Raw genomic sequence first — 25,261 nt, forward strand, 5'->3', positions numbered from 1 at the left:
ACACTGCTGCCGTCGTTCTTTTTCCTGTCGCTCCCTCGCCTCTCGTGGCCGTGCAACGTCTGTGATTGTGACGGTGCGCCCGGCTGCCGCGTCCTTCGTTAATCGTCGGCCAGTCCGCTGCGCATCTCGTCGCGTCGCATCGCATCATCATCCGCCGTCGCCGAGCCTCTGTTTGCCAGCCGTCCCAAGACTTCAGACTCCTGTCTCTGACCCAGCCGTTCCTTGCATACACGCGACACTCGGCACGCAGAGCAGGCCTCGGCTGCGCTTCCTCCACATTCACTCCAAACAAACCATTCATCCCTGTCCTTCACTTGACCCTTTTCGTCCTGCCGTCCTCGCTCTGTCTATCCTTCACCCTTGACTGCAACTGAAGGCCGTTCGCCACCATGCCGGCTCACGAGTACATGGCGCAATTCGCGCGCCGTAACCTCGTGGGAGACGCGCCAGACCCTGCTGGCCTCGACGGCCGCGATATCAAGACGGTCTACTCCATCGTCTACTACACTGCGCCGAAGACTTTCGATGGGCCCGCCGTCTACGTTACCGACACGTCCAACTTGCCCTCTGCTGGTGGAAATCAGCCTGCCACGACGAATGCGCAGCCTACCGGCAAAAACAATCCAAACTCCGTCACGGACCAGACGACCTTGACCACGGCCATTGTCAAGCAGTCGTCTCCTTCGAGCCTGGCGACCACTTCCTCTTCGGAGACTTCCTCGATAAACATTACCCAAGTCGCGTCCTACCTCAGCCTGTCGACAGTTCCCACCGGAGCCGCCGCCTCGGCCATCATATCCGCCGCCAATGCCAGAAACACTGGCGACCCAGCCAGTGAGTCGGCCAGCAAGATGACTTCTGGTGCCAAGGCTGGACTTGCCTGTGGCCTCATTGCTCTGGTTTCGCTGTTCCTCCTCACTGCTTGGTTTTGCCGCAAGCAAGCCATGAAGAAGAGACAGCAATTCCAGCAGATGAATGAAAAGCAAAACAACAACTCCAACGAAAAGGGCATCTTCAACCAGGACATCGCCCCCGCTCCCGTCCCCGCCCCGGTTCGTGGCCCAAGTAACAGGACCACAAAGACTGCGTCGACGGCCCCACGTCTCAGTATTCGTCCCGTCACGCAGTTTGCGCCCAACTTCAACGGCGGCCAAAATCCGAGCCCTGGAATGCACGGTGCCGCCAACCCGGCCCAAGATCCCTTCCGCGATCCTGCCCCGGCCAAGCCGAGTCCCTGGGAGAGGCGTGGCGCTGCAAACGCGGCCAACGACCCGGCCAATCCTTTTGGAAACCACGCTGAGATTGAAAACACCGTCGACCGTGATGCTGTCGCCTTGGACACCCCCACTGTTCTGCAGACTCCGACTGCTGCCTTTCCTCCAATGCCGCCCCAGAATGCTAGTCCTCCCGCTCCTCCGCCGGCTCCTCGCAACGAAAACGTGGGCGTTGCTGCAGCCGTTACCGGTGCCGCTGCCGCGGGACTCGCACCTGGTGCACTCCGCGCCGCGGCTGGTAACAATAAGAGCGACATGAGTGTCGACTCCAACCTTTCTGGATCGACCGTTGCCACTCACAAGCACCCCGTCAGGGCTGAGCACGAAATTCCTATAGTTCCTCCTTCTCCTGGTCCAGCTCCTGCTGGAGCTCTTCCCTCTGCGCCGGACTCTGACCGCGTGCACCGTGTTCAGCTGGACTTCATGCCATCAATGGCTGATGAGCTTGAGGTCAAGGTTGGTGAGCTTGTGCGCTTGGTCCACGAGTATGATGACGGATGGGTAAGTTTGTTTCTCACTTTTGAAAGACAGTCCATTGACGTTGTTCCAGTGCATGTGTGTCCGCTTCGACCGTTCGGCTTCTGGTGTCGTTCCTCGTAGCTGCATGTCTCAGCAGCCCGTCAAGCCGATGCGCAAGAACGGCCCGCCTCCTACTGCTCGCATGCCCCCTCACGCTCCACGCAACCGCGCCCCGTCCAACTCCAGCCAGAACCGCCCTTGGTCCCCCGTTCAGACCCGGCCCCAGACCCCAGACAACTTTCCTTTCCCTGCTGTTGCGCCTCTTCAAGGCCGTAGCTCGCCTGGTCCCAACGGCAGTCCCGTCAATCGTCCTCGTGCCAACAGCCATGGTGTCTTTGCTGGCCAGCCTGGACGTGCTGGATCTCCCATGGGCCGCCCTCGTGCTCCTAGCCATGGTCCTTTTGGCCACCCCGGCGGCATGTCTCCCCAGTTCAGACATGGTCAGGGTCGTCCTCGCACCCCCAGCGGAGGTCCTATGCCTGGCCCGCTCACTCCTCAGCGTGGCAGGGCTTCGCCCGGTCCAATGGGTCGTCCTCGTACTCCCAGTGGGGGTCCTCAGCCTGGCTACTCTCCTAACGGTGGACGTAGCTCTCCTCGTGGCCGTCCTCGTGGCCCTAGCAACGCTTCTCACAATGGCGGTGCCCGTCCGATGTCCCCTCTCAACCCGGCCGCCATCCGCGCTCGCTCCAACAGCGCTTCCATGTACACCAGCCAGCTCCGCGGCGGTGGTGGCGACGGCCCTTATGCCGCTGCCGGCCTCCCCATGTCCCCCGTCGCCGTGCGCCGTCGCTCCAATTCGGCGAACCAGCACGGTGTCGTGGTTCGCGAGGCGCCATCGAACATGCCAGGCCCGCTCAACGGCCAAGCCTTCTAAGCTGCTGCCGCTGCTCCGTTTCGCGCGCGTCTCGTGGTTTCATTTGCCTGCTTAGCGTTTCAGCGAACGTGGCTGCCTGCATGAATTCTTTTCGTCCCTTGGCCTTTCGGATACCCACTTGCTCCAGGTCGACATTGGTTCGACAGAAGGCTTTTCCCCCCGATCGACTTGCACTGCGATTTCTCGACCCCTCCCGGCATCGTCTGCGCATAATGTTTGTTTGCTCTGACAGCTTCTTCAGCCGTCAATTGAGCCAAATCGGACTGCCAGTCGGTGAATCACCCGTGAGGGTCCCTGCACCTGTAAAATAGACATCGGCTCGCCCCTCGTTTTTTCCTTTTTTTTTTTGCCTCTCTTTTTTCTGACTTTTGCATTGCATGCTTGCATGGCTGGACGGACGGGATGGACTCGCACTGATTCACGGCTCGATGGGTGCAATGGGGGTGGTGGTTCGGTACGGGTGGAGCGGCGGGAGTCACTCTTCGGAGTCACTGCCCTGCTGCTCCTCCCTTTGCTTTCTGCGCCTTTCACTTCTCACCCTCCTATTTCGGCATTTTGCTTTTTTTCTTTTCCCGTTTGTGCGTTGCTCTCAGCCACTGCCAGCTGCGTCTACCCTCTCCTATTCTCGCTCTCACGTCAAAGTCGAAGTCTTCCACTTTCTCGCTGACACAAGGACATTCGGATGGAGAGACGAGAGGGTCATTGTACAGTATACACACCGTCACAACACACAAACTCTCTTCACACCGCCACACACACACACACACACACACACACACCGCGCTTTCCATAGTCAGCCTGAGTCTGAGCTCGCTCTTGGGTATTTTCCGTCTGATCTGCGATCGGAATTGGGTCTTGCCTGGGTGGAAATTGAAGGTGGTTCTAAATCTAAAACTACTTTGCTTCTTTGAGATTGTCGTCTTTCTTCTTGTTTACTAACGTGTTGACGTGTAGGCCGGAGCGTGATGTAGTGGTTGCTTGTGGTGACTGCTGCTGTGTGGGCAGCTTAGCTTCTCTCCATTGACTTGAGGCACCTGCCCCTAACCGCCCTCTTTCCCACGCCCAACACACACTTCACAACAGACAGCAAGAGCGCAGCCCCCTCCCCCGACTGCGCAGGCTAGCCGTGCTGTCCTTGCCCTCGGAGTTCCCGTCGCTCAGACGACACGGCTGCATTGGTACATGTAGGCGTGGACTGCTTGGTGTTTACCTCGATTGTGGCAGGTGGGATACGCCTGGAAGTGCCAGCAGAAGAGGGTACTTGTAGTGGCTTGCCCCCGGCGTTGGTTCTTGTTTTGTTTCCATTTGTCCTCCTCACACTCTCTTCTCTGCACGCGATGCACGACTTTCACTCTGCAGTATTCCGGCTGACCCGTTGTGGGCTTCCAAATGAATGAACACCTTCTTCTCTCTCGTCTCTCCTTTCCGTCTTCTAGGCGCTGAGTTTACGCTTACGATCTCCCGTTTGTCTTCCTTGCTTCCTCGCGTCTTTGTTGTCCACACTCCACATGCTTCTTTCCCACTCTTCTTCTTTCTGAATTGGGAACATATGAAGCTTTGCGACAAGCTTGTCCTCATCGCTGGTCAGGCTCAGACTGCACCTATCTGCACCCCTTTTTCGACCCGACGACGAAGGTGGCGATACCGCTGAGTCGCAAATGGACGTCGACTTCGTTTTCCTGGAGACCTGTGCACTGGAATTCTTGGAAAAGACTCGGCCAGACAAAACCGGAAGGTGTCATATTCGATACCGGAATCAGGGGTTTGCGATGTTGGTTCAAGGGCGCAAGTGCAGAAACGAAGCACATCAAGTAAGTCCTCTCCTCACTCTCCTTTTTGAGATTTTATGAACCTCGACTGACTTTTTTCGAACAGATACACGATCTTCCTCGTTCTCAACGCTGTGGTCGAGCAGAGCAAATGCCGAGACTGGCGGTTCCACGTTGGCAGTGCTGGTCTGCTCGGACGCTGACCAAGTCGGAGTCGTGAATATCTTTCTGAGGGCTTTTCTACCTACGGCAGGATGAGCGTCAAAAATAAGTGAAACGGCGTTTATGACCTCAAGGAGTCCGAAGACCACGAGGAAGACGCGTTCGGAGCAGACCATTGCAATTTCTCCGAATGTCTTGCTCAAGTGGGCTGGATGAATCTGGGGTAGCTCGGGATGCAGCGCAATGAGATTTCTCGCAGTGGTCGCGCCGGCGCAGTTTCCCGGACGCCCTACGTCCACTCAAGGCTTCCCACCTGCCGCTGGAGGTGCTCACACAGTCATCCTGAACGACTGCTATGTCCTACCCGCCCAGCCCGTTCACGATGCACGCCAGGTCAAATACTCCTGAACGTCACGGCACGGATCTTTAAGGGTACAGACGACTTCCTGTTAACCGTGGACATTTCGGCGGTTTTTGCCTCGGCAAAGCAAGCTGTGCAGAGTGCCTTTCCTCCCATATGGAGCTGCATTTCTGAACAACTCGACTCTTCGATGGAGCTTCACATGGCTTGGACCCGAAGTCTTGAACAAGTTCGTCGGTCACTCGGAAGAGAACATGCGGAAACTGTTTGCAAAGGCCGAGCAGGACAAACCAACTGAACTCAAACTCATCATCTTCGACGAGTTGGATACGTCTCTTTCGGCGATATGCGGGGACTTTCCGATGATTCTTCGCTCAACTACGAACAGGGCCGACGAGACCTCTCGTGCGAAGTTCTGTCGACTACAGGACCGCGACAAGCTGGCTCAGTGCTTCGAGTGCGGCGGCCAAGCGGACCTTCAGCATCTGAAGACGGGTATAACTCTTATGCTCTGAGGACAAGAGCCGCAAGGTGGAGATCATCGACCTGACTGGCTCAGACGACGACAACGACGACGAAGCGCTCGACCAGTATCTCGAGAAATCGGAGCTGGAGTACCAAGGAGTGCGAACGGGCAATGGAATGTCGGGTACGAAATGTTGTGGAGTTCAATTTTACGAGCTGATGGCTGAGATTTGCTTGGAAGGAGTGGAGATGTCGCTGTAGTCGGAGAATAGTTATCCATTGACACATGCAGACAACGACTTTGAGTCGAGTTCTATTACGAAAACTTCATAGCTTTGGCGCGGCGTGGAATGAATTTCGTGCGAACATTCGACATGGTCTCCGTGAGAGCGTTTCAACGATGCTCCCTAGACACATTCGTGCAGGTGGCACATCGACGACCGCATGGCAGTCGACGAGGAAGAACGATCGGATGGTTGGTGATTAATGCGATTTGAATGTGTCAGCTTTTATGAGATATGTGGCGGATACTGTACACCAAGAGTCCGTAGAGATGCATCCGAAAACGTTGCCCAGAGCTTCAGTCCCGCCGTGGGCGATTGCCGTCTCTTGAACTCCATGCCTATTCACATAGCCTTGCCCCCATCCCGACTCCAAAATTTTGCCCAATGCGCCGTGGAATGAAATCCGAGCCGTCGGCGCCGGCACTGACGCACCGGCCCGGGGAGAAGAAAAAGAGGAGAAATCACTCCGACTCCTCTGACCTGACAAAATCGACGTCCTCGTCCTCATCCTCGTCCGAGTCTGTTTCATCGCGGTAGCGACGCTGGACGACGTCGGCGATCCACGGGTGCTCGAGGGCTTCGGCAGCGGTGATGCGCTTCCGGGGGTCGCACTCGAGCAGCAGGCGCAGAAAGTCAATGGCGTCCTTCTCGTCGTCGTCGAAGCTAGCGAGACGCTCGCCCGCCTCGTTCTTCTTGTTGCGGTTGGTGCACCACATGATGATCTTCTCAAAGGTGTGGCCGTGGTCGGAGTAGCTGGGGATGTTGGTCTCGAAGACCTGGCCGTGCAAAAGGGCCGTCTCGCGCATGCGCGTCTTGCCAAAGATGGCCGTCAGCTCGAGGAGCGCGTCAATGTCGTCGGCGCTGTGGAAAAAGGGAAAGCGCCGTGTGAGTAGCGTGAGGAGGATGACGCCCGCGCTCCACATGTCGATGGCTGTCGTCTGCGCGGTGCATTTGAGGAGGACTTCTGGCGCGCGGAATCCTCGAGTACCGGCACGGTTCGCGCGCCGGCTGGGTCGCGTGTCGTTTTTGGGGAACGTGGGAACGTGGTTTGGATTGGAAGCGACTGTGTTGGCGTAGACGCTGTTTTTGATTCTGCTGTGGCGTTCGCGGGTGCCCAGTTCGCAGCTGCAAGAGTGCCAGTCGACGCCCTGTCTCTCGGCCAATCCAAAGTCCACGAGAACGCCGCGGTTCTTTTCTGGTTGATAGAGGAAGTTTGTTGGTTTAATGTCGCGGTGCAGGATGCCATGTGCGTGGACGGCTTCGAGCGCCGTGAACAGGCTTCGAAAATACAATCGATAATCAGTACAGTTCATTTCTCGGTAGTAGTCCCGAAAGTCATGATGCTGGAAGTATGGGAGGACGGCAATGACCTGGTCCTGGTGGCGGAAGGCAGTGATGAGCGGACAGACCGAGTCCGAAGAGCGAAGGTCATGGAGGAGTTCAAGTTCGTTGAGTATTCGAAGGGGACTGCTCGTGACGTAGATCTTTTTGATTGCGACGTAGCGCGGTTTTTTCCGCTTGAAAGATTGTCCAACCCCCTCTTCCTTTTTGGCGTCTAAGTCCCAGTCATTTTGGTGCGAGTCGTACTGGAGGTCCTCGGCCTTGTAGACTGTGGAGAAGGTGCCTGGGTCGCGTTAGCAGCGGATTGGGTGCGCGGTGGGGCTCCGTTTGAGACAGACCCTCTCCGATGCGATTGATGAGACGGTATTTCTTGGAGATGCCTTTGAAGCTCTCCTCGAAGCGTTCAATGTCTTCGGCAACGCTTTCGTCGATTATTTCCTTCTCGTCGCTGTCATCGATGGTGCGGCCACTCTCGTCCAGCGTGTCGCGACTCTCGTCCATGGAGTCTTCGACGTGGACTGTGTCTGGTCTTGTCATGGCCTCTCCGTGTCGCTACAATGGCGCGAGAGGGACACGATCGGGGTGGACGAGGCGTGCAGTTGGGTGGGTGTTTTGCGGCTTAAGAAGTGCGGTTCACTCGACGGTAGCGGCAAGTGGCGCGCCGCGGGATTGAGATGTTTGTAAACACCAACCGCGCGGCGCCTTCCGCGGTTTCTGCTCCACCTCCGCCTCCGGACAAACCACCAACTCGACACCTCACCACCACCACATGCGCCCCGTCGCGCTGCCATCATGGGCGATCGCACAGAATTCGATCTGAGCGAGTCGCTCAAGCTGTTCCTCAGCGACCCGGCCACCATCCTTACGCCCGAAGCCCCGTCCGACCTGACCGATTGCGAAAATGACCCTTCGTCGCTCACGACCGCCGTCATCAACGGCGCCTTGTACCCCGTCGTCGACGCCATAACAGACAGCCCTGAAGCTGTCGCCCAAAGCCAACACTTCGACACGCTGCAGTTCTTGCTCAAGTGCGCTCCTACAAGCCCTCCCGACATGGTTGCCCGAATGCCAGAACCTGACTGCAATTTGTTTGCTCAATCTAGGAACTCGTCCTTGCTCCCCCCGACTGCCCTAGGCAAAGTCCTCGATCTCGTCGTCTCTGGTCTCTCCGCCGAAGCCAACGCCGCAAATGCCGACATCGAAGCTGATGAACAGGAATCGATACAGCACCACAAGGAGCTGCTGGAAATGTATGGCTTTTTGCTGTACTGGGCAATCTCAGCCGTCGAAGCCAAGGCGGCGGAGAAGCCGGCTACCAGCAGAGGAAGAGGCGGAAGAGGAGCAAAACCAAAGGCGGGTTCAAAGGACGACAATTGGGATTCGTCGACTCAATTGACAACAGCAATGGAAAACATGTGCAAGGTCATGAAGCTCAAGATTTCGCGAATTTTTGTCACAACCTCCGAGCGGGACACCTTCATCGGTCTCTTCACCCGTCCCGTATACCTCGTCCTCGAAAACGAAGCCCGTGTCAAAAGCACTGCAATCCGAAAGCATGCTTTCAAGGTCCTTTGCATTGCGGTCAAGCACCACGGCCACGCGTTTGGTAATTTTCTGGATAGTTCAAACTTTGGACTGCACTAATGAATTTAACAGGCGCGCAAACCTCGATTATTCAAAACCTCTCGTACTTCGAACATCTCCCAGAACCCATGGCCGAATTTCTCCACATTCTAGCAGACCAATACGACTATCCACAGCTGACGGAAGAGATTCTGAGGGAACTGAGCAACAAGGAGTTCAACAGCAACGATCCGAGAGGCCCCAAGTCCGTTTCTACCTTTATTACCAAGATTTCTGAATTGGTTCCCCACTTGGTTGTGAAGCAGATGACGCTGCTGGCAAAACTCCTGGAAAGTGAATCGTACACTTTGCGCTGCGCGATCATTGAGGTTTGCGCCAACCTCATCTCCATGCTTAGCAAGCAGAGAGATGAATATGAGGACCGCCGGGAACACACCGAGGGACAAATCAACACCTTCTTCGAAGTCCTTGAGCAACGATTCCTGGATATCAACCCCTACTGCAGGACACGAACCATTCAATGCTACACTCGGCTCTGTGACGTCGAGACGATTTTCCCAGTCTACCGCGAAAGGAGGCAGAACGCCGCCGAGCTTGCCGCCAGAAGTTTGGAGGACAAGAGCAGCCATGTTCGCCGCAATGCCATCAAGCTGCTCGCCAAATTGGTTACCACACATCCATTCCAATCCTTGCATGGTGGCCAACTCACCCTGGATGATTGGATTGAGCGTTTGCAACAAGTTCAACAGGAGCTGGAAGCGCTTTTGCCGCGTGGAGAAGCAAACAACCAGACCCAAGTCGATGCCACGGTAGACGAGGGCTTGCTTGACGATGCAACACAAGTAGAGGCTCCAGCACCAGTTGCGCCTACCTTGACCGACGAGGAAAAGCAGGCGCTTGTGGAAAAAGTGCAAGCTTTGGACAAGTTGACCCGGACCAGGAGGTACTACTCTGACGCCATCAAGTTTATTGAACTCATCCATGCATCATCTGCTATAGTTACCCAACTCCTGTCGTCCAAAAACAAGAGCGAGGTCATTGAGGCGATGGACTTTTTCACCGTCATCGACGCTTACAAGGTCCAAACTTCGCGCTCTGGCATTCGACGGATGTTGCGCCTGATATGGACCAAGGGGAATAGCGATGAAGGCAAAGGAGTCCAGGCACACCTGATTGACTGCTACAAGAGCCTCTTCTTCGATGCGCCGGACACCTTTGACACCAACAGCGCCGCCAACTTTGTCGCTCGAAATATGGTCAGCCTTACTTTTGGTGCCACGCCAGCCGAACTCATTTCGCTGGAACAACTTCTTAGTACGATGATGAAGCAAGGCACAGTGAGCGACCACGTCGTCGCAAAGCTCTGGCAAATATACGGCGCTCAGAAGAAGGGTCGAGAGACGTCCAAGACTCAGCGTCGTGGCGCAATCATCGTTCTCGGCATGCTGGCCCTTGCGGATCCGAACGTAATCGTCAGGGAGATGGAAGTTTGCTTGCGGATAGGACTCGGCGAGTATGGCCGGAGAGACCTTGGGCTCGCGAGATATACCTGCGTAGCTCTGCGGCGAATGAATCCAGCCGCGCAAGCAAACAAGGGAATGACGGCATCCACCGCCGTGAAGATGCCAAACGATCACGCCGTTTTGGCCCGTCTTGCCGCGGCCATGGACATGGGGTCGGAAAGCAATGAATGGTTTGGGTTTGCGGAGCAAGCGCTCGACGCCATTTACGCGCTTGCGAAGCACCCAGACACTCTTTGCACCGAAATCATTAGGAGAAAGACAAAGGAGGTGTTCGCCCCCCAGCTGGTCCAAAGACCATCCACAGCCGGTTCTCAGGGGAGCCAGACAGGTTCACATGGCGCTGACGAGCGCCCTCAAAGTCAGGGCTCAGAAAAGCCCTCAGAGTCCGACGAGAGCAAGCAGAGGGCCACGCTTGCCTTTTCTCAACTGCTCTTTATTGTTGGCCATGTTGCGATCAAGCAAATCGTTCACCTTGAACTCTGCGAACAAGAGTTCAAGAGGAGAAAGGCTGAAAAGGAGACCCAAGCTGCCGCGGGCAACAAGAAGGCTGAAGCCACCCCAGCAAAGAGGGGCTCAAAGAAGCAGGCGGAAGAGGAGCAAGATGAACTAGATCTCATTGGAGCCACCAACGAAGACGAGTTCACGGAGCATCTTCAGTACATTCGCGAGCGAGAGCTTCTCTACAGTCCTGAGGCTTTGCTGTCGAAGTTTGGGCCGCTGGTCGCCGAGGTTTGTGCGCAGAACACGCTATATGCAAATAGCACGCTGCAAGCGCAGGCAGCTCTGTGTCTCGCAAAGCTCATGTGTGTGAGCTCCGAATATTGCGAGGCCAATCTCCCCCTGCTTCTTACCATTCTCGAGCGCAGCAGCGATCCTGTGGTGCGCAGCAATCTGGTCGTCGGTCTTGGTGACATGGCCGTTTGCTTCAATCATTTGGTCGACGAAAACACCGAATTCCTGTATCGTCGTCTGGATGATCGCGATGTCTCGGTCAAGCGCACATGCTTGATGACCTTGACGTTCCTGATCTTGGCTGGCCAGGTCAAGGTCAAGGGTCAACTTAGCGAAATGGCCAAGTGCCTGGAGGACGAAGATAAGAGAATTGCTGACATGGCACGCATGTTCTTCAGTGAACTGGCAACCAAGGACAACGCTGTTTACAACCAATTTGTGGATATGTTCAGTGTCCTGAGCGCAGACGACAGACTTGGGGAGGATTCGTTCAGAAAGATTATTAAATTCTTGTCTGGGTTCATTGAAAAGGTATGTTTTCGTCCCGTGACTCGAATCAAGTTCTCGGTGTTGACCCAATTCCAGGAAAAACATTCAAAACAGCTTGCTGCCAAGCTTGCTGCCCGATTACCACGTTGCGAGACAGAGAGACAGTGGAACGACGTGGCCTACGTGCTCGGCTTGCTCCAACACAAGGATGAAGAGATATCCAAGGTTGTTTCTGATGGCTTCAAGGTTGTACAGGCGTCCGCATAGGGGGTCACATTCAGCGCAAACAAGTGGGAGGACATTTTTGGGTTGGTTGGTCGGTTTGAGAAAAGGCGTTCGGGTGACCTGTAGAGTCGGGGGCCAGCAAGGCTTGGGACGATTGATCTACGAGGCGGTTTGGGATTGTGGACGGCAGGACGGAGTTCCAGGCCTGCTCATGAGATGGTGGTTATGCTTGCTTTGATTGGAATTCTACTTGATGCGTTCCAGCTTTGCTGTACAAAATCTAGCGAGGACGTGACCGTGCTGGTCTCGGGGATTCAGTGCCCTGCTCTCTCGACTCTGAGCGTATTATACGAATATGCCCCTGTCAGTTCGCGAGCGCCTCTGCCTTAGCCATTGAAGTCGGCGACGCAGGCTTGTGAAGGGGCACAACAATACAAGCTCGCAACTCGGATCCTCCACGAGCAGTGCCAATATTCCGAGAACTGGATCTCGAGTGACACGGGTCTTGTCCCAAGCCAAGTCTTTGGGCGTACGGTCCATATCAAGTTTCCTCTTTTCAAAATGCTTGTTCATCCGTCGGAACAATGGGGGGCATGGGCTGGTCATAGTCCATCATAGAACCCTTGAGCGCAGTCCCCTCCTTGAGGAATAGAACCAGTCTAAACGCAGTATTCCCATTGAGATAATAGCGGTGGAGTCTCTTGCTTCTCAGGAAACCGAGACGTTCGTACAAGCGCAAGGATGCCGTGTTGGACGTTTCAGTCTCGAGAACAATCTCGTCGGCCTCGCGCGCCGTCATGGCATCGATGGCCAACTTGACCAGCTTGCTTGCGATGCCTTGGCCACGCCAGGCCTCTTGCACAGCGAGCATGGCAATGTATCCGCGGAAGGTGCCAGAGCGATGAGGTTCGAGCTTACAGATGATGACGCCGATCAGCTTGGATTCGTTGTCGAGGGCCTAGTTTTTTCCTTCGCGTCAGCAAATATTCCCCGAGGAAATAAGCAATTGGCACAGGGGCGTGGCCAGGTACCATGTAGCACAAGTCACCCCATTGGTACAGGAAGTAGCGGTAGACGTAGATGCTGTAGGGCTCGGAGAGGTCCTTGGAAATCAGCTGGCGGATGGCGGGCAGCCAACGCTCCTCCTCGCGACCATCATACTGGACATAGCGCAGCTGGTCGGCGTTGGGCGCAGACATGGCGAATGCGCATGGCAGGGGACCTGGACGGCCGGCGAGGAGTACAGGCAACGGACGAGCGAGGGCGTCAGCGTGGCTACCTGGGGCGGATGACGGGATGGGAACGGTGGTGGGTGGTGCAGTCGCGTCCCGCGGCGGCGAGCGAGCGAGTGAGCGAGGTTCACATGCCCAGGCACGTATGACGACGCTCGAGACAGATAGCAGATACGAACCTAGCTTTACATTCGCACCCGGACCACCTCTGCACAGCTCGCGCGGAGCTCAACCATTTCGCCATCACTTGCTCGCTTGAGAGGTGTACCCCAGGCGCCATGTCCTCCTCTCTTCGTCGACGCGCCGCCGGCAACAGCGGCCAGGATGCTGCCTCCGACGACCAAAGCCGCACCTCCGCCAAAGATGATTCCTCGTCGCCCGCGCCCAAGCGGACCGTACAAAAGAAGCGCTTTGGCAGCAAGAGATGGAACTTGTTCGTCCTCGGGCTCGGCGGCGTCCTGGGCATCGTACTTGCCGGATGGTTCGCCCAGAACAACGAGATGATAGACCTGGCAGCTATTGCGGACCTGAATCTGGAGACGATAGCGGACATTCTGCCTGCCGGTCTCCTCCAGGACGCAAAAGACTTGCAAGTAAGCCTCCAAATGTGGGGATGGGGGAGTTTTTTTGTGAGCCGGCCGTGTGCGGTGCCTTGTGGCTTCAGTCGTGCTTTTCTTTGCTTTTCAACCATTATATTTGCACAGGATGATTGTGCACGCTTGGACTTACAATGCGATCAACTCTATAGAAACACGAGCGCGAAGCGGTAAACTACGATTCGTTTGCGGTCGGTCTCCACGCGCGATCCCAAGGCGTGCAAGCCTCCAACCCCGTCATCATGGTTCCCGGCGTCATATCGACAGGTCTGGAGAGTTGGGGAACCGAGGAAATATCCAGACAATACTTTCGCAAGCGCCTTTGGGGCAGTTGGACCATGATGAAAGCTCTGGTCATGGACAAGCCCAACTGGAAGCAGCACATCATGCTGGACAAGAATACTGGCCTGGATCCGCCCGGCGGTATCAAGTTGCGGGCTGCCCAGGGTTTCGATGCTACGGACTTCTTCATCACGGGCTACTGGATTTGGAACAAGATTTTGGAGAATCTGGCGACCATTGGCTATGACCCCACGAACGCGTTTACGGCGGCTTATGACTGGCGACTCTCGTACATGAACTACGAGAAGCGGGATCAATACTTTACCCGTCTCAAGTCCCACATCGAGCTCGCTGTGAAGGTTTCCGACAAAAAGGTCGTCCTGCTCTCTCACAGCATGGGCTCACAAGTACTCTATTACTTCTTCCACTGGGTCGAAGCCAAGGGGTACGGTGATGGCGGCCCCAATTGGGTAGAAGAGCACGTGGATTCGTGGATCAACATCAGTGGCTGTATGCTTGGTACTCCCAAAGGAATGCCCGCGGTCCTGTCTGGCGAGATGAAAGATACTGCTCAGCTGAATGCTTTTGCCGTCTACGGCGCTGAAAAGTTCCTCAGCCGCTCCGAGAGAGCAGAAATATTCCGCGCCATGCCAGGCATCAGCAGCATGCTACCCATGGGTGGAGAAGCAGTCTGGGGAAATCACGAGTCTGCTCCGGATGACGCCCCTGGACAGAACAACTCCTTTGGTTCATTCATACGATTTAGGGAGATTAACGGCACCACACATGGATACAACAACATGACTGTCACAGAGGCCCTGCCCTTCCTCTTCAAGCACAGCGAAGAATGGTACAAGGACATGATCACGAGCAGCTACTCACACGGTGTAGCGCACACGAAGGAAGAGATTGATCGCAACCAAGACATCCCGTCGAAATGGGTCAACCCATTGGAAACACGTCTCCCACTCGCACCGAGCCTGAAGATATACTGCTTCTACGGCGTTGGCAAACCAACGGAGCGGGCCTATTTCTACCGCAAGGACCACGACCTCCTCTCATCGCTCAACGTCACCATGGACACGGGCTACACTTCCGGCGAAGTCGACCACGGCATCTTGATGGGCGAGGGCGATGGCACAGTCAATTTGCTGAGTACGGGCTACATGTGCGCCAAGGGATGGAAGATGAAGCGATACAACCCCGCCGGCGCGCAGATCAAAACCTACGAGATGCCCCACGAGCCGGACCGGTTCTCGCCCAGAGGTGGCCCTAACACGGGTAAGTTGAGACGTTTCAACTGATGAATGCGAGCAGTTCTAATGTAATGGACTTTAGGCGACCACGTCGACATCCTCGGCCGCTCTAGCCTCAACGACATGATCCTCAAGGTCGCCGGAGGCAAGGGGCACACGATTGACAGCCACATCGTCTCCAACATCTTGGAATACGCCGACAAGGTGGCCATTCGAGACGACGACGAGTAATTCTGGGACGGTGCGTAGACTTGCGGTTTTTTCTTGCATCGAAGCGGCGTTTTGGTGGTAAGATTCTTTTTGAGTGGGTGATACCAGTAGATTTCTGGGGGCGGAAGAGCCTCCTGTGCCATGACTGTTTTTTTGGACACGAGAAATTCTTGGAGCGCGCCGCATTGTTACGCCGTCGTGGAAGCTTAGCTCATTACTTTTTGTTTCATTCACTGTTGGAATTCGAAGCTTGGAGCCGGATACGGCCAGAAGAAATTGGAACATGTCAATCTCCTTCATTCATTTCATTTTGTCTGCGTGTCATCACGCCCCTCACCTTCTACGGTCCTCTCGATCGGCCGCATCGATTTAAGATTAATCACAAAGCAGAGGCGACAGTCCAACACAAGGGCCGCCTATCTCTCCAGCTGATTGACGCGCTGGACTTGCCAATCGAGTTTGTGGCCCAGCCCGTCCTTCCAGTGCTTAGCCTTCCCGAGTTTCTGAATCCACTCGACAGTCTCCTGGATCGAATCGCAGTCCGTCAGCGCATTCTGCTTGAGCTCAACCACAACGTGCAAACGACTGCCGTCCCAATCGCGCCGAAACTGCACCCTCTTGTACGTCGAGATGTTGCCGGCGGGATAGATTGCAGCGATCAGCGCCGCCACGCGTCCGAAGTACCTCAACGCCCACAGATCCGTCGAGATGGCCTTCAGCCGGTCGTATAAGTCCGTGTTTATCGGATCGAGCGCCTTGCGCCCACCGTACCTCTCGCATAGACCGACAGCAAGCGCGGCGCGGTCCTCGTGACTGAGGCCGTGGGCGCCCGCCAGCGCGCCGGTGATGGTGCTCTGAAGGGCGCAGGCGGCATTGACATCCTTTGACAACGACGCGTGCAGGAACATGGATCGTGCCAGCGCTTCCACGAAGCCGCTTGCTTGCAGCGGGCGCGACGTGTGCGGGGCCGCGGCGCGCAGGAGCTCGCATACAGCAGAGGCTGAGGCATCGGACAGGGCGTTAGGGGCCAGCTTGGTGGCGACGGCGAGGGGATGCTGCTGACGGATTTCATGGGGAAGACTGGCGAACAGCGCGCCCTCTCGCACGCCGCCCTGGCAAAAATAGATGTTGTGGAGTTTTGGGACGGCTTCGCCGACACAGGACACGAGGTTTGCCACGGCGGGAATCTGGGAGATGCGGCGCTTCGACAGACGGTGCATTTTTAGGAGCTTGCTGTTTTCTGACTTGGCGCGGACGGCGGCGGCGATGGTTTGCGTGTCGTGGAACATTTCTGCTGGCACGTTGAAGCCGTTGATGACGGGGATGGGGTAGGGGTTTTGCGGGTGGTTGTCCATGAGCGCGAAACCCCAGCCCCTGAATCCACCGCCGGACAGGTAGAGATTGAGGCGGCCTTGAGATAGGTCCTTCTTGAGCTCGATGGGCAGATTGAGGCTTTCGTATGCCTCTCTGAGTTTGGAAATGATAACGCTCTTAAAGTCGTTAGATAACAAGACTTTTCGTTTTCGTTTGGTGGTTTACTCACTCGCTCTGGGGGATTATGCGTGAGAGCCGCCGCTCCGTATGGTAAGCTCACAGCCGACTCAGACTTGAGGACCTCACCCTCGCGGGCGCATATCCACGACATCTGAGTGCTTCCACCGCCCAAGTCCATGCACAAGCCCCGCACCTGGTGGAAGCTACTCGCGATGCCGAACGCACCATAGTCACCTTCGTCTTGTTTGGACAACAGGCGGACACTCCAACCGGTGCTTTGCTTGATTGCCGAGAGAAAGTCTTCAGAGTTGATCGCCACGCGAGTAGCTTCGGTTGCGAGCACTTGGATGTTTTGCTCGTCGACGTCAAAATCTGAGCAGATGACTTTGAAGCGCAGAAACGCCTTGACAACTTGCTGAATGACGTCTTCTGGAATCGGTCTTTTCTCTCCATTAATCCATTGGGCATCGTAGAGTGAGAGACCTAGCCTGTCTGAATACACGGTGGGCAAAATGCGCGCGGTTCTCTCCGAAATGTCGCTGATTGAGAACCTGATGCCATTGCTAGAAGATTGGGGCGGGGTCAGCTACCTGTTTTGGGGCGATGAAACAAGAAGCTGAGTACCAGAAGACTCGGCACTTTTAAAGGAAGTTTCATTTGACCGTGGAATTGGAAGAATGTTCGGTAATTGGAGTTGGGCAAGGCTGAGAATTGAGAATGCAAATACCTGCCCATGTCTATGACTGCTTTGAAGTTGGCCATGGTGTGTGTTCAGCCAATACTGATCTTGGAACAGCGTGAAGGTCGCGGAGAGAAGGATTGGGATTGTGAAGTTCGAAAAGGAGAGCAGTTTTCAAAAAGTCGGAGGCAAGACAACGTTTGGGGGCCAGCTGTCACGGCAGACTGGGGTTAAGCTCTCGGGTGCGCTAGTCTCGAAACGGCAGTCGTCTCAACACCACATCTTCGACATCCCTCCTCCTTTTATCCTGTACAGCTGCATCCTCTTTAGTCCCTCCTTCAAAAAGCCATCCGGATACTACGGGAATTCTATTGATGCAATAATACACGTCTGGGCTATCAGCCCGCTTGTATGCTGAGTCGCTACCACCCAAAAGCACGACATCAAGACTTCTGAAACCGTAACTCTTTCTATTCGGAGTTTGGGAGTATTTCACACAGACTAGTTTTTTTCTTGTCGTGGTTCAAGATGTACAAAGAGATGGGTAAGTCTCACGAGCAAGGGCCAATGTGCAATGGAATGTTGAGTGTGCGTGTTGTGCTGGTCTTCTGCCGTTGTGAAATGTATCGTGAGGAAGGCGCAGTTGACCTGCTCCTTCCTACACGCAGGTTTATCTAATCGTGCCGATTTTGTTTGTTTTGAATCTTTTCTAAACTTTTCCCTCCGTTTCTGCTCAACCTCCATTGTTCCTACAACTGCGTTTGCCGCGTTCATTCACCTTGGTGCCGCCGAGTGCCTTACCCGTCGCGTTGGCGACGCGTCGCCCGTCACCTCCACATCAAAACACTGCGAGTTCTTCTTTCATCATGACTGACACCATCTCCTCCTCAGATGGTGGAGTCCTCCTCAACGTCCTGCCCATTCGCAGCCGCCCGTTGGCCGCCTCAGCCGCCATGGACGACACGCAGACTCGATTCTTTGCCGGATTCCACGATTACACCATCGACGACAACGTTGATTCCCTCGAGAACTTCAGGCGCTTGTCGGGCTTGCGCAACTGGGGCGTTGGCAGCACCCTCTGGCGCAGCAACTGGCTGCACTGCTTCAACCGCACCTACAGCGACGCGCAGTATCCGTTCAGAGGCGAAGCCAGTCCCTACTTCGACCAATTCGACAACTTCTTCACCAACCCGCGTGCCTCTATGAGACAGCAGTTCGCCCATCTCGCCATGCTCATGGGCTGGAGGGTGGGCTCCAGGCAGTGGAAGGACCAGTGGACTGAGTATCTTCGCATGGAGTTCGCGCACAACTACGGCACCAGCGCTTCAAACCTCTCAGGATGGCAGAAGCTCTGCGAGGAAGTTGGTGAAGTCCCAGGCAACTCGATGACCCAGTGCAAAAAGGTAAATCCTTTCTCCTCTTGATTGTTCAAATCTTGACTAATGCTTCGATGTAGACGCTGAAGCGCCTCTACATCAACATCGTCAACCTTCTCGAATGTCGCCACAACTTCAACAAGGACCATGGAGAACACCGCCCTGTTCCAGCGGCCGGCCTTCCTGGCCTCATCAAGTTCTCCGACTACCGCTCTTTCAGCAACTACACCAAGGCTGGCAAGATCTTCCCGAAGTCTCGAGCGAAGGCGGATGGCTTGCTCAAGGCGTTTCTTCGCGAAATCTTCCACCACCACTAGGTGCCCGTCAGTCAACAGGCATTTCACAGTGTCTGGAATCTTCATGGGTCCCGAAATCGGACTGAGCAACCGCAGTAGGCGAATGTACGAAGGATCTGAAAAGCGGCGTTGGTAATAGTGGGAGAAGGATACTATGGGAGAGCCATACTGGGAGACCTAAATGCCCTAATCGGCAGTCTTCCTTGTTGGTTGAAACAAAAGTTGGAAAGGATCATCCAATTTCGGTAGCCGGACAATCCAATGACCAACTTTCTCCCTTACAACGACCACTCCCGCTCTTGAGGACGGCTTAGTAGTTTTCCAGCAGTGTTTATGATTATGTGGAAAAGCTGACTTGTCTTTTTGCGTGCGTACTTGCACACTGCATTTAGTTTGAACTTCAGTATATGGTGCAAGATCCTCAATCAGAAGAGACCTCTCAACAACGGCTCAGCGTCACCATATTTCCGTCAGTCAAAGTAGGTTGCATTGATGTCGAACCCCAAGACATCATCATCCCTGCACCATTCAGCTCATCATCATTGCATTCTGCGGACCAAGGCACAAAAGGAAAAAGTTATCTTATAAAGAGCGACTATGACATAAATACAAGAGAAGCCTCGACGATTCCAATCAATTCAGACCCGTCTGAAGACATCGGGACATGTGCGCGTATATGTACAGCGACAGAGGGGAAGCATTAAGAGATTTCAAGCGCAAGCAGAGCAGGAAAAGAAGCGGTCGACTTCAAAGCGACAACGACGACGACGACCGAGAGGCGCGTCTGGGCTCGATCGGCCCAAGAAGACCAAGAGCAAAGGGTATGGGAGAGTGATATCTTGCCGGGCAACAACAACAACAACAGCAAAAACGAAGATGGAAAACGAGGAAGAAGATGAGTCAAAAAAGAGGAAGAATTATTTGGTTCTGGCTTCCAAAGACCGCGCAGACTCGTGTTTGGGTCCATCTCCAACTAGCAGTCAGTCAATTCATAAGACAAGGGAGCCATGGAGACGAGAAAAGAGAAGATGAGTAAACAAAAAGGACTGGCGACAAAAAGAGAAAAAGAAGCGAAGCTGCCATCACGTCATTAAAGTGTCTTCAGACAGCAGTGTAGGTCCCGCTCGTAATCTTCTTGACCGTCGCCACCGGCTTCCAGGTTGGGGCAGCAGCGGCGGCGCTGCTGCTCGGACCGCTGTCGTCGGCGAAAGGATCCGCCTCAGCGTCAGCGCTTTCGCCACTCGGCGGCACCATTTGCGTGACCTCCAACCCACTTCCTTGGCCAGCGGCCTGCTCTCCGCTGATCTCCCACCGCGCTTCTGCGTTGCCAGGCCTGGCCTCGCCCTCGGTGAAGAAACGTGCTCGGAGCTGCTGCGCGGGTTGATCGCTGCTGAGCGTGACGGCGCCAAGGCGCCAGTAAATCAGGTTTCTGTCTTTGGAGAAGGTTCCGACTGGTTTTGACTGGCAGTGCGGAGACTTTGCGCCGGTAGGGTCGAGGTGGATGACGAGGACCACGTTGTTGAGGGTGATGCTGGTGCGGCCGTGCGCGAGCTTGAAAGCGGGATTGAGAGAGTAGCTAAGGATCACAGACGTCTGAGTCGGCTCAACCTTCCATGCCGTCGATAGGGAGATGGGCGCAAAAGAGGCCACATTCGAGTCATCGAGATGCACCTGATATTTAAATCCCACTTGCGTCCTCGTGATGCTGGAGAGGCTGACCGTGTAGTCGCCAGCTCTTTCTTGCACTGAGTCGATGAATGTTGGGTTCGGCGCGACCTTTTCGAGGACGGGGAAGTTCTCCAAACGAATCGTTTCATTTCCAAAAGGAACCGACAAGTCGATGGGGTTGTATGCCAATGCAAGCTCTCCGATGACAACCGCCTTGGTGACGTTGCCTTGCACAAACCAAGCACTCACGGTCTCCACAATAGAAGAGTTGAGACCTGGCTCGTGCAGGTCTGGATGCTTGACGGTGTGGCTGTGGGCACTGCTCAATGATCGACCGGAACGAATCGACTGGGTATCCGACGCGGGGGGCTCGTCGCCGAGGTTGAGGCGGTGGCTATTCGGTCGCAGAGGAGATTGTGGCCTTCCTGAAGGCGGCGAGGTTGGCGCTGTTACTGGAGACCCAGAGGATGATGCTGTTGGTACAGGTGGTACCGGCGGCATGCTGACAGGATCTGGGAAAGGAGGCACTTCCGTGGCTTGAGGGGACGGCACAAATATCGTGTTGCGCACGTCTCGCCTTCCTCTTGTTGTACCAGAACGTTTTGCCGGAGCCGTTTGCTGTTCTGGTTAGTAAATACACAGACCCACAAATGTACAGAACGCTCACCATGCGCAAGGTGTTGGCTACACTGGCCATGGCTGCTTGGGCGTCGCCGCTATCCTCTTCTTGAATTGGGGCATTCCGTATGTCGACTTTAAATTGAGGCGGTACATTTTCCCTGGGAACAGTTGTGAGCCAAGGGAACCCTCCGCACACGATCTAGCTTACCCTGCGGCCTCGGCCTCCGCTTGTGAGAAAAGATCAGAGGTAGTAGAAACGCCAGGCATGGAGTAACCTTCAGCGTCCTTTTGTGGCTACGGCCTCATTAGCATCTGCTTGAGATTCTCAAATACTGTAATGCTTACTTCAGGTGGCGTCAAAGTTGATGACGTTGGTTGCAGAGGTTCTTGCAGTTGCGGGATGCCGACGTTGAGTCCTCCATTGACAACCTCCGACTCCGCGATGGGCTGGTGCTCAGGCACAGGGGGGATTCCGTTGGTGCGGTCAGGAACAGTCCTGCCAGGAGAGACCATTGACTCGCTGGCGCTCGGTGAGCTTGGAATCTGACTTTCGGCGAGCCGAGATGGCGAGGAAGGTCGATGATCCGCGTCTCTCGACTTGCTCACACGGCTGCCAAAAGATGAGAACGCTGAGCCAAAGTTGGCAGTGGATCTTCTATCAGGAGAAGTTGCACGGGCATACGGCACGGCGCTCTTTCGTCGTCCTAACACGGTTCCAAGGCGTTTAAGTCCAGAGAGCCCGCCCAGCTTTTGCTCATGTACTATGGATGGTGAGCGGGGTTCCTGGGACAGATGGGACAGAGCAGGCGGCCTACCTGAGCCCGATCTCTGGCTTGACCCATCGTCAGGGGTAGGAGGCGGCTGCATGCTTGGAGTTTGGACGGCGCTGGGTTGTCCTGGAGTCCTGCTCGTCGTCCTCTCGATTTTGGCCTTGCCATCTGTGGTTTTGAGAGCAAACATTTTGACCTCGTCGGCAGTCTGCACATCGAGTATTAGGCTCAGACATTGCTCTGTTGGGGCCCGAGTCCGGTCGATTTGGTCAAGTTCCAGGGTTTGAAATTGGGTGAGAGCATCCCGTAAATGGTTGATCCTGCTCTCATCAACTGCCTGGAGCTGCTCGTAAACGTAAGGCGCTTGGGATTGCCATTGCTGCAAGGCATTCTCCACGTCCGACGTAGCATTGGCGACCTTGCCTGCGGGAGCCTTTTCGCCCTTGCCCTTCAGCTTATCCGCTCGCTTCTGCGATGCTTCAATCTCCTTTGCCATGGACGCCATGTTCCCGCTAATTGTGGACATGGTCTGCATCTCTCGGTTGGCTTGTGCAAAGTCGCGGAGAGTGCGCTCGACATCATGCTCCAGCTTTGCCGCAAAGGAGTGGTGCGATTCCGCGAGGGCTTCGGTTGCGCTGACGATTTTGGTCCAGGGCATCGAAAACACACTGCTCGCCGCTCAGTTCCAGCACCACAAACTCAATTTTGGAGCACCATACCCTAAATCGGCTCCGGAGTCGAGAGGCTGCCTTGCAGCAAGTTTTCGCAGTCCTTGGGCATATGCGTCTTCCAGCCGACGTCGCTCCTGAAGACTGCCGTGAGTATCCGCGGGGAGGGAGGGAGGCGGGCGGGCGCGAGTACCTGGAGGAAGTCGGCGACGTCTGCATTTACTTTGCTGATGTGCTTCAAGCGCTGATTCAGCACGGCCACGGCCTGGGCGGGCTCGAGAGAGTCCTGCGATGCGGGCGTCAGTAGACTGGCATGGTGGTTGTGAGGTGAGGATCGGGTGGAGCGGGCTCACCAGCATGGCTGGGTACTCTCTCCTGGAGAGGTCCATTATGAATGGCAAGATTACAGTAGACGACGCCGGGCAGTCGGAGGGAACGATGACATAGGTAGAGGGAAATGCGCAATGGCGAAGGTTGTTACTCGGCGGCGGAGGTCGGTCTGGAGCTGGACTGGAGCTGTAGCTGGGTACGGTAGGTAGGTTCGTTCCGCTCGGCTGGGCGGCCGGTCCGCTCGCTGGGCTGACATGTAGCTCTGCTTCCGATGCATCCATCCTCTCGCACCCTCACGGACCAACAACCTGTTACTCCTAATTTACCGTCAGCACAAATTCCATGCCCCCCGTCGTTTGTGCTGGTCCAATCCGTCCCGCTGTCAAGTTACGGCTAAATTGACTCCCTGTCTTTCGTCTAGGGCCGAGATGGACTGGAGGGCGGCCGTGAGCTTTTCAGAGCGCCTGGCAAAAATCGTCAAAATGTACGGCACGTTTACGACCTGGGGAACTCCAGCTGTCCAATTGTCCCTTTCATCTCGCTTTCCGGCCGGTCGAGCACTGTAATTTTTCCCTCTTCATTTGGCTCACCAACGCAGAACCCATAATTACAAGCTTGCTTACCCAAATGTCCCCCCTGTCGACGTGAGCAAGGAAGCTCAGGCGCTGGAGGGTGGTGCCTATGCCGATGCTGGCTCATTTGTACGTAGTCGATGTGATTCCAGCATGACGTTCTCTGACCATGCGCAGGCGGATTACGAACATTGCTGTAATTCCATCATAGAAGAATTATCGCCAGAAATTGCCTCTTCCGGTAACGCAAATGCTCAGCAGGTAAGCGTATGAAAGCATGGTTGTTCAGCTCGTGAGACCAACATTCGATGCAGGCTGCCGAGGACGAAGACAAGGATCTATTGGCAGGCCCTCACGCCGATATTGGCAAATACAAAGGCGCTGTGCATTTCCGCAACGGCTTGTTCTCCGAAGTCTACAAAGCCCGCAAACCTGATGCAGGGACTGGTTCAAAAGCTCAGAACGGATCATTGGTGGCATTGAAGCTGACGACACCGGCCATGATGAGTGCACCCCATGATTCTGAGAGGGAAGCCCGAATCTTGTCCAAAGCAAAGTCTGAAGAAAAGAACATTGTGCCACTGCTAGAGACATTCTCCCTATCTGGTGGGCGATTCGTCCTAGTATTTGAGTACATGCCGTGGGATCTGGACCACCTTCTCCAGAAACAGATCTCTTCGAGAACTCAGATCCAGTCAATCATCAAGGACCTGTTTGTAGCTCTTGCCCATATCCATTCTCTGGGAATCCTTCATCGGGATATCAAGCCATCCAACATTCTTTTGAAGTCGCCCTCGGGGCCAGCGTTCCTGACAGACTTTGGCATCGCATGGCTGGATGGAGACAAAGCTTCCGAGCCTGCAGACCAAAAGATTACCGATGTTGGTACAACACATTACCGAGCACCAGAGTTGCTCTTCGGAAACCACCGCTATGGCTCTTCACTGGACATGTGGGCTGCCGGATGTGCTGTCGCCGAAGCCGCGTGTTTAAACGGACAACCTCTGTTTGACTCTGGAGAGTTGGGCAGCGACCTTGCGCTTATCCAAAGCCATTTCAAGATCCTGGGTACTCCTGATTTGAAAGTGTGGCCGGTAGGTTAGCAAGACATTGGGGAGAAAAGACAGACTAACGCTTAATCAGGGAGCGAAGGACTGCGACGACTGGGGAAAGATGGAGTTCTACAGGTATGCGCCGAAGCCATGGGAAGAAGTTTTGCCAAGTTGTGATGGCCGCGCAAGAGACCTTGTCAGCAAACTCGTCGCGTACGAGAGCTCGACACGATTGACAGCTGCCGAAGTAAGTCACGGCAATGTTTTTGTGGCGGCACGCCACATCAGTCGGATGCATGGACTAACCCGAGATTCTAGGCTCTCCGGCACGAGTATTTCCAGAGCTGAGGTCTTGACAAGGCGAGAGGCTTGTGGAGGTGGCACATTGCTTGGGACTAGTGGCGTTCAACGGAGATGAATTTATCAAACTAGGAGGCATGGTGCACGCAGCGGGAGGTAGGATAGCAACCACGAAAAGAATTTCTCGATTGCGTCTCACCAGCAAGCACCGAGTGTTGATTCCAAGGCATGTTGGTGGACGACGGGTGGTGGTGTTG

The 25,261-nt window shown here is 55.1% G+C and overlaps 9 protein-coding genes across 9 annotated transcripts; 5 read left to right on the forward strand and 4 right to left on the reverse strand.

Annotated features, from left to right (window-relative positions):
- The first annotated feature begins 246 nt into the window (after nt 1-246).
- J3D65DRAFT_66973 (uncharacterized protein) lies at nt 247-2,856 on the forward strand. Its single transcript, XM_066803223.1, has 2 exons — nt 247-1,775; nt 1,825-2,856. Exons 1-2 carry the CDS (start codon nt 390-392, stop codon nt 2,665-2,667), a joined length of 2,229 nt encoding a protein of 742 aa, XP_066652419.1. The 5' UTR covers nt 247-389; the 3' UTR covers nt 2,668-2,856.
- Nucleotides 2,857-5,924: 3,068 nt separating this feature from the next.
- Nucleotides 5,925-7,687, reverse strand: J3D65DRAFT_634105 (kinase-like domain-containing protein). The gene is made up of 2 exons (XM_066801192.1): nt 7,388-7,687; nt 5,925-7,332 (listed from the first exon to the last, which is right to left on the reverse strand). Exons 1-2 carry the CDS (start codon nt 7,584-7,586, stop codon nt 6,170-6,172), a joined length of 1,362 nt encoding a protein of 453 aa, XP_066652420.1. The 5' UTR covers nt 7,587-7,687; the 3' UTR covers nt 5,925-6,169.
- Nucleotides 7,688-7,780: 93 nt separating this feature from the next.
- On the forward strand, nt 7,781-11,913 carry J3D65DRAFT_634106 (armadillo-type protein). Its single transcript, XM_066801193.1, has 3 exons — nt 7,781-8,655; nt 8,706-11,419; nt 11,474-11,913. Exons 1-3 carry the CDS (start codon nt 7,842-7,844, stop codon nt 11,642-11,644), a joined length of 3,699 nt encoding a protein of 1,232 aa, XP_066652421.1. The 5' UTR covers nt 7,781-7,841; the 3' UTR covers nt 11,645-11,913.
- On the reverse strand, nt 11,820-12,937 carry J3D65DRAFT_634110 (GAG protein N-acetyltransferase). Its single transcript, XM_066801194.1, has 2 exons — nt 12,634-12,937; nt 11,820-12,560 (listed from the first exon to the last, which is right to left on the reverse strand). The coding sequence occupies exons 1-2, from the start codon at nt 12,799-12,801 to the stop codon at nt 12,159-12,161; spliced, it is 570 nt and encodes a 189-aa protein (XP_066652422.1). The 5' UTR covers nt 12,802-12,937; the 3' UTR covers nt 11,820-12,158.
- A 175-nt stretch (nt 12,938-13,112) lies between these two features.
- J3D65DRAFT_557874 (Lecithin:cholesterol acyltransferase-domain-containing protein) lies at nt 13,113-15,199 on the forward strand (the record flags this gene model as incomplete). Its single annotated transcript, XM_066797334.1, has 3 exons — nt 13,113-13,427; nt 13,583-14,993; nt 15,051-15,199. 3 exons carry the CDS (start codon nt 13,113-13,115, stop codon nt 15,197-15,199), a joined length of 1,875 nt encoding a protein of 624 aa, XP_066652423.1.
- Nucleotides 15,200-15,413: 214 nt separating this feature from the next.
- On the reverse strand, nt 15,414-17,542 carry J3D65DRAFT_634116 (Ppx/GppA phosphatase family-domain-containing protein). Its single transcript, XM_066801195.1, has 3 exons — nt 17,400-17,542; nt 16,722-17,235; nt 15,414-16,668 (listed from the first exon to the last, which is right to left on the reverse strand). Exons 1-3 carry the CDS (start codon nt 17,432-17,434, stop codon nt 15,595-15,597), a joined length of 1,623 nt encoding a protein of 540 aa, XP_066652424.1. The 5' UTR covers nt 17,435-17,542; the 3' UTR covers nt 15,414-15,594.
- Nucleotides 17,543-18,304: 762 nt separating this feature from the next.
- On the forward strand, nt 18,305-19,044 carry J3D65DRAFT_557942 (uncharacterized protein; the record flags this gene model as incomplete). Its single annotated transcript, XM_066797337.1, has 2 exons — nt 18,305-18,754; nt 18,808-19,044. 2 exons carry the CDS (start codon nt 18,305-18,307, stop codon nt 19,042-19,044), a joined length of 687 nt encoding a protein of 228 aa, XP_066652425.1.
- A 769-nt stretch (nt 19,045-19,813) lies between these two features.
- J3D65DRAFT_684491 (Muniscin C-terminal mu homology domain-containing protein) lies at nt 19,814-23,139 on the reverse strand (the record flags this gene model as incomplete). Its single annotated transcript, XM_066803786.1, has 6 exons — nt 19,814-21,309; nt 21,359-21,470; nt 21,521-21,606; nt 21,658-22,073; nt 22,128-22,750; nt 22,802-23,139. 6 exons carry the CDS (start codon nt 23,137-23,139, stop codon nt 20,125-20,127), a joined length of 2,760 nt encoding a protein of 919 aa, XP_066652426.1. The 3' UTR covers nt 19,814-20,124.
- A 234-nt stretch (nt 23,140-23,373) lies between these two features.
- J3D65DRAFT_634125 (putative cell division protein kinase) lies at nt 23,374-25,177 on the forward strand. The gene is made up of 6 exons (XM_066801196.1): nt 23,374-23,564; nt 23,679-23,781; nt 23,830-23,913; nt 23,967-24,746; nt 24,796-24,951; nt 25,023-25,177. The coding sequence occupies exons 1-6, from the start codon at nt 23,509-23,511 to the stop codon at nt 25,050-25,052; spliced, it is 1,209 nt and encodes a 402-aa protein (XP_066652427.1). The 5' UTR covers nt 23,374-23,508; the 3' UTR covers nt 25,053-25,177.
- Nucleotides 25,178-25,261: the final 84 nt, after the last annotated feature.

Source organism: Phyllosticta citribraziliensis (genome assembly GCF_038025025.1).
Source record: "Phyllosticta citribraziliensis strain CPC 17464 chromosome Unknown J3D65scaffold_10, whole genome shotgun sequence".
NCBI lineage: Eukaryota > Fungi > Ascomycota > Dothideomycetes > Botryosphaeriales > Phyllostictaceae > Phyllosticta > Phyllosticta citribraziliensis.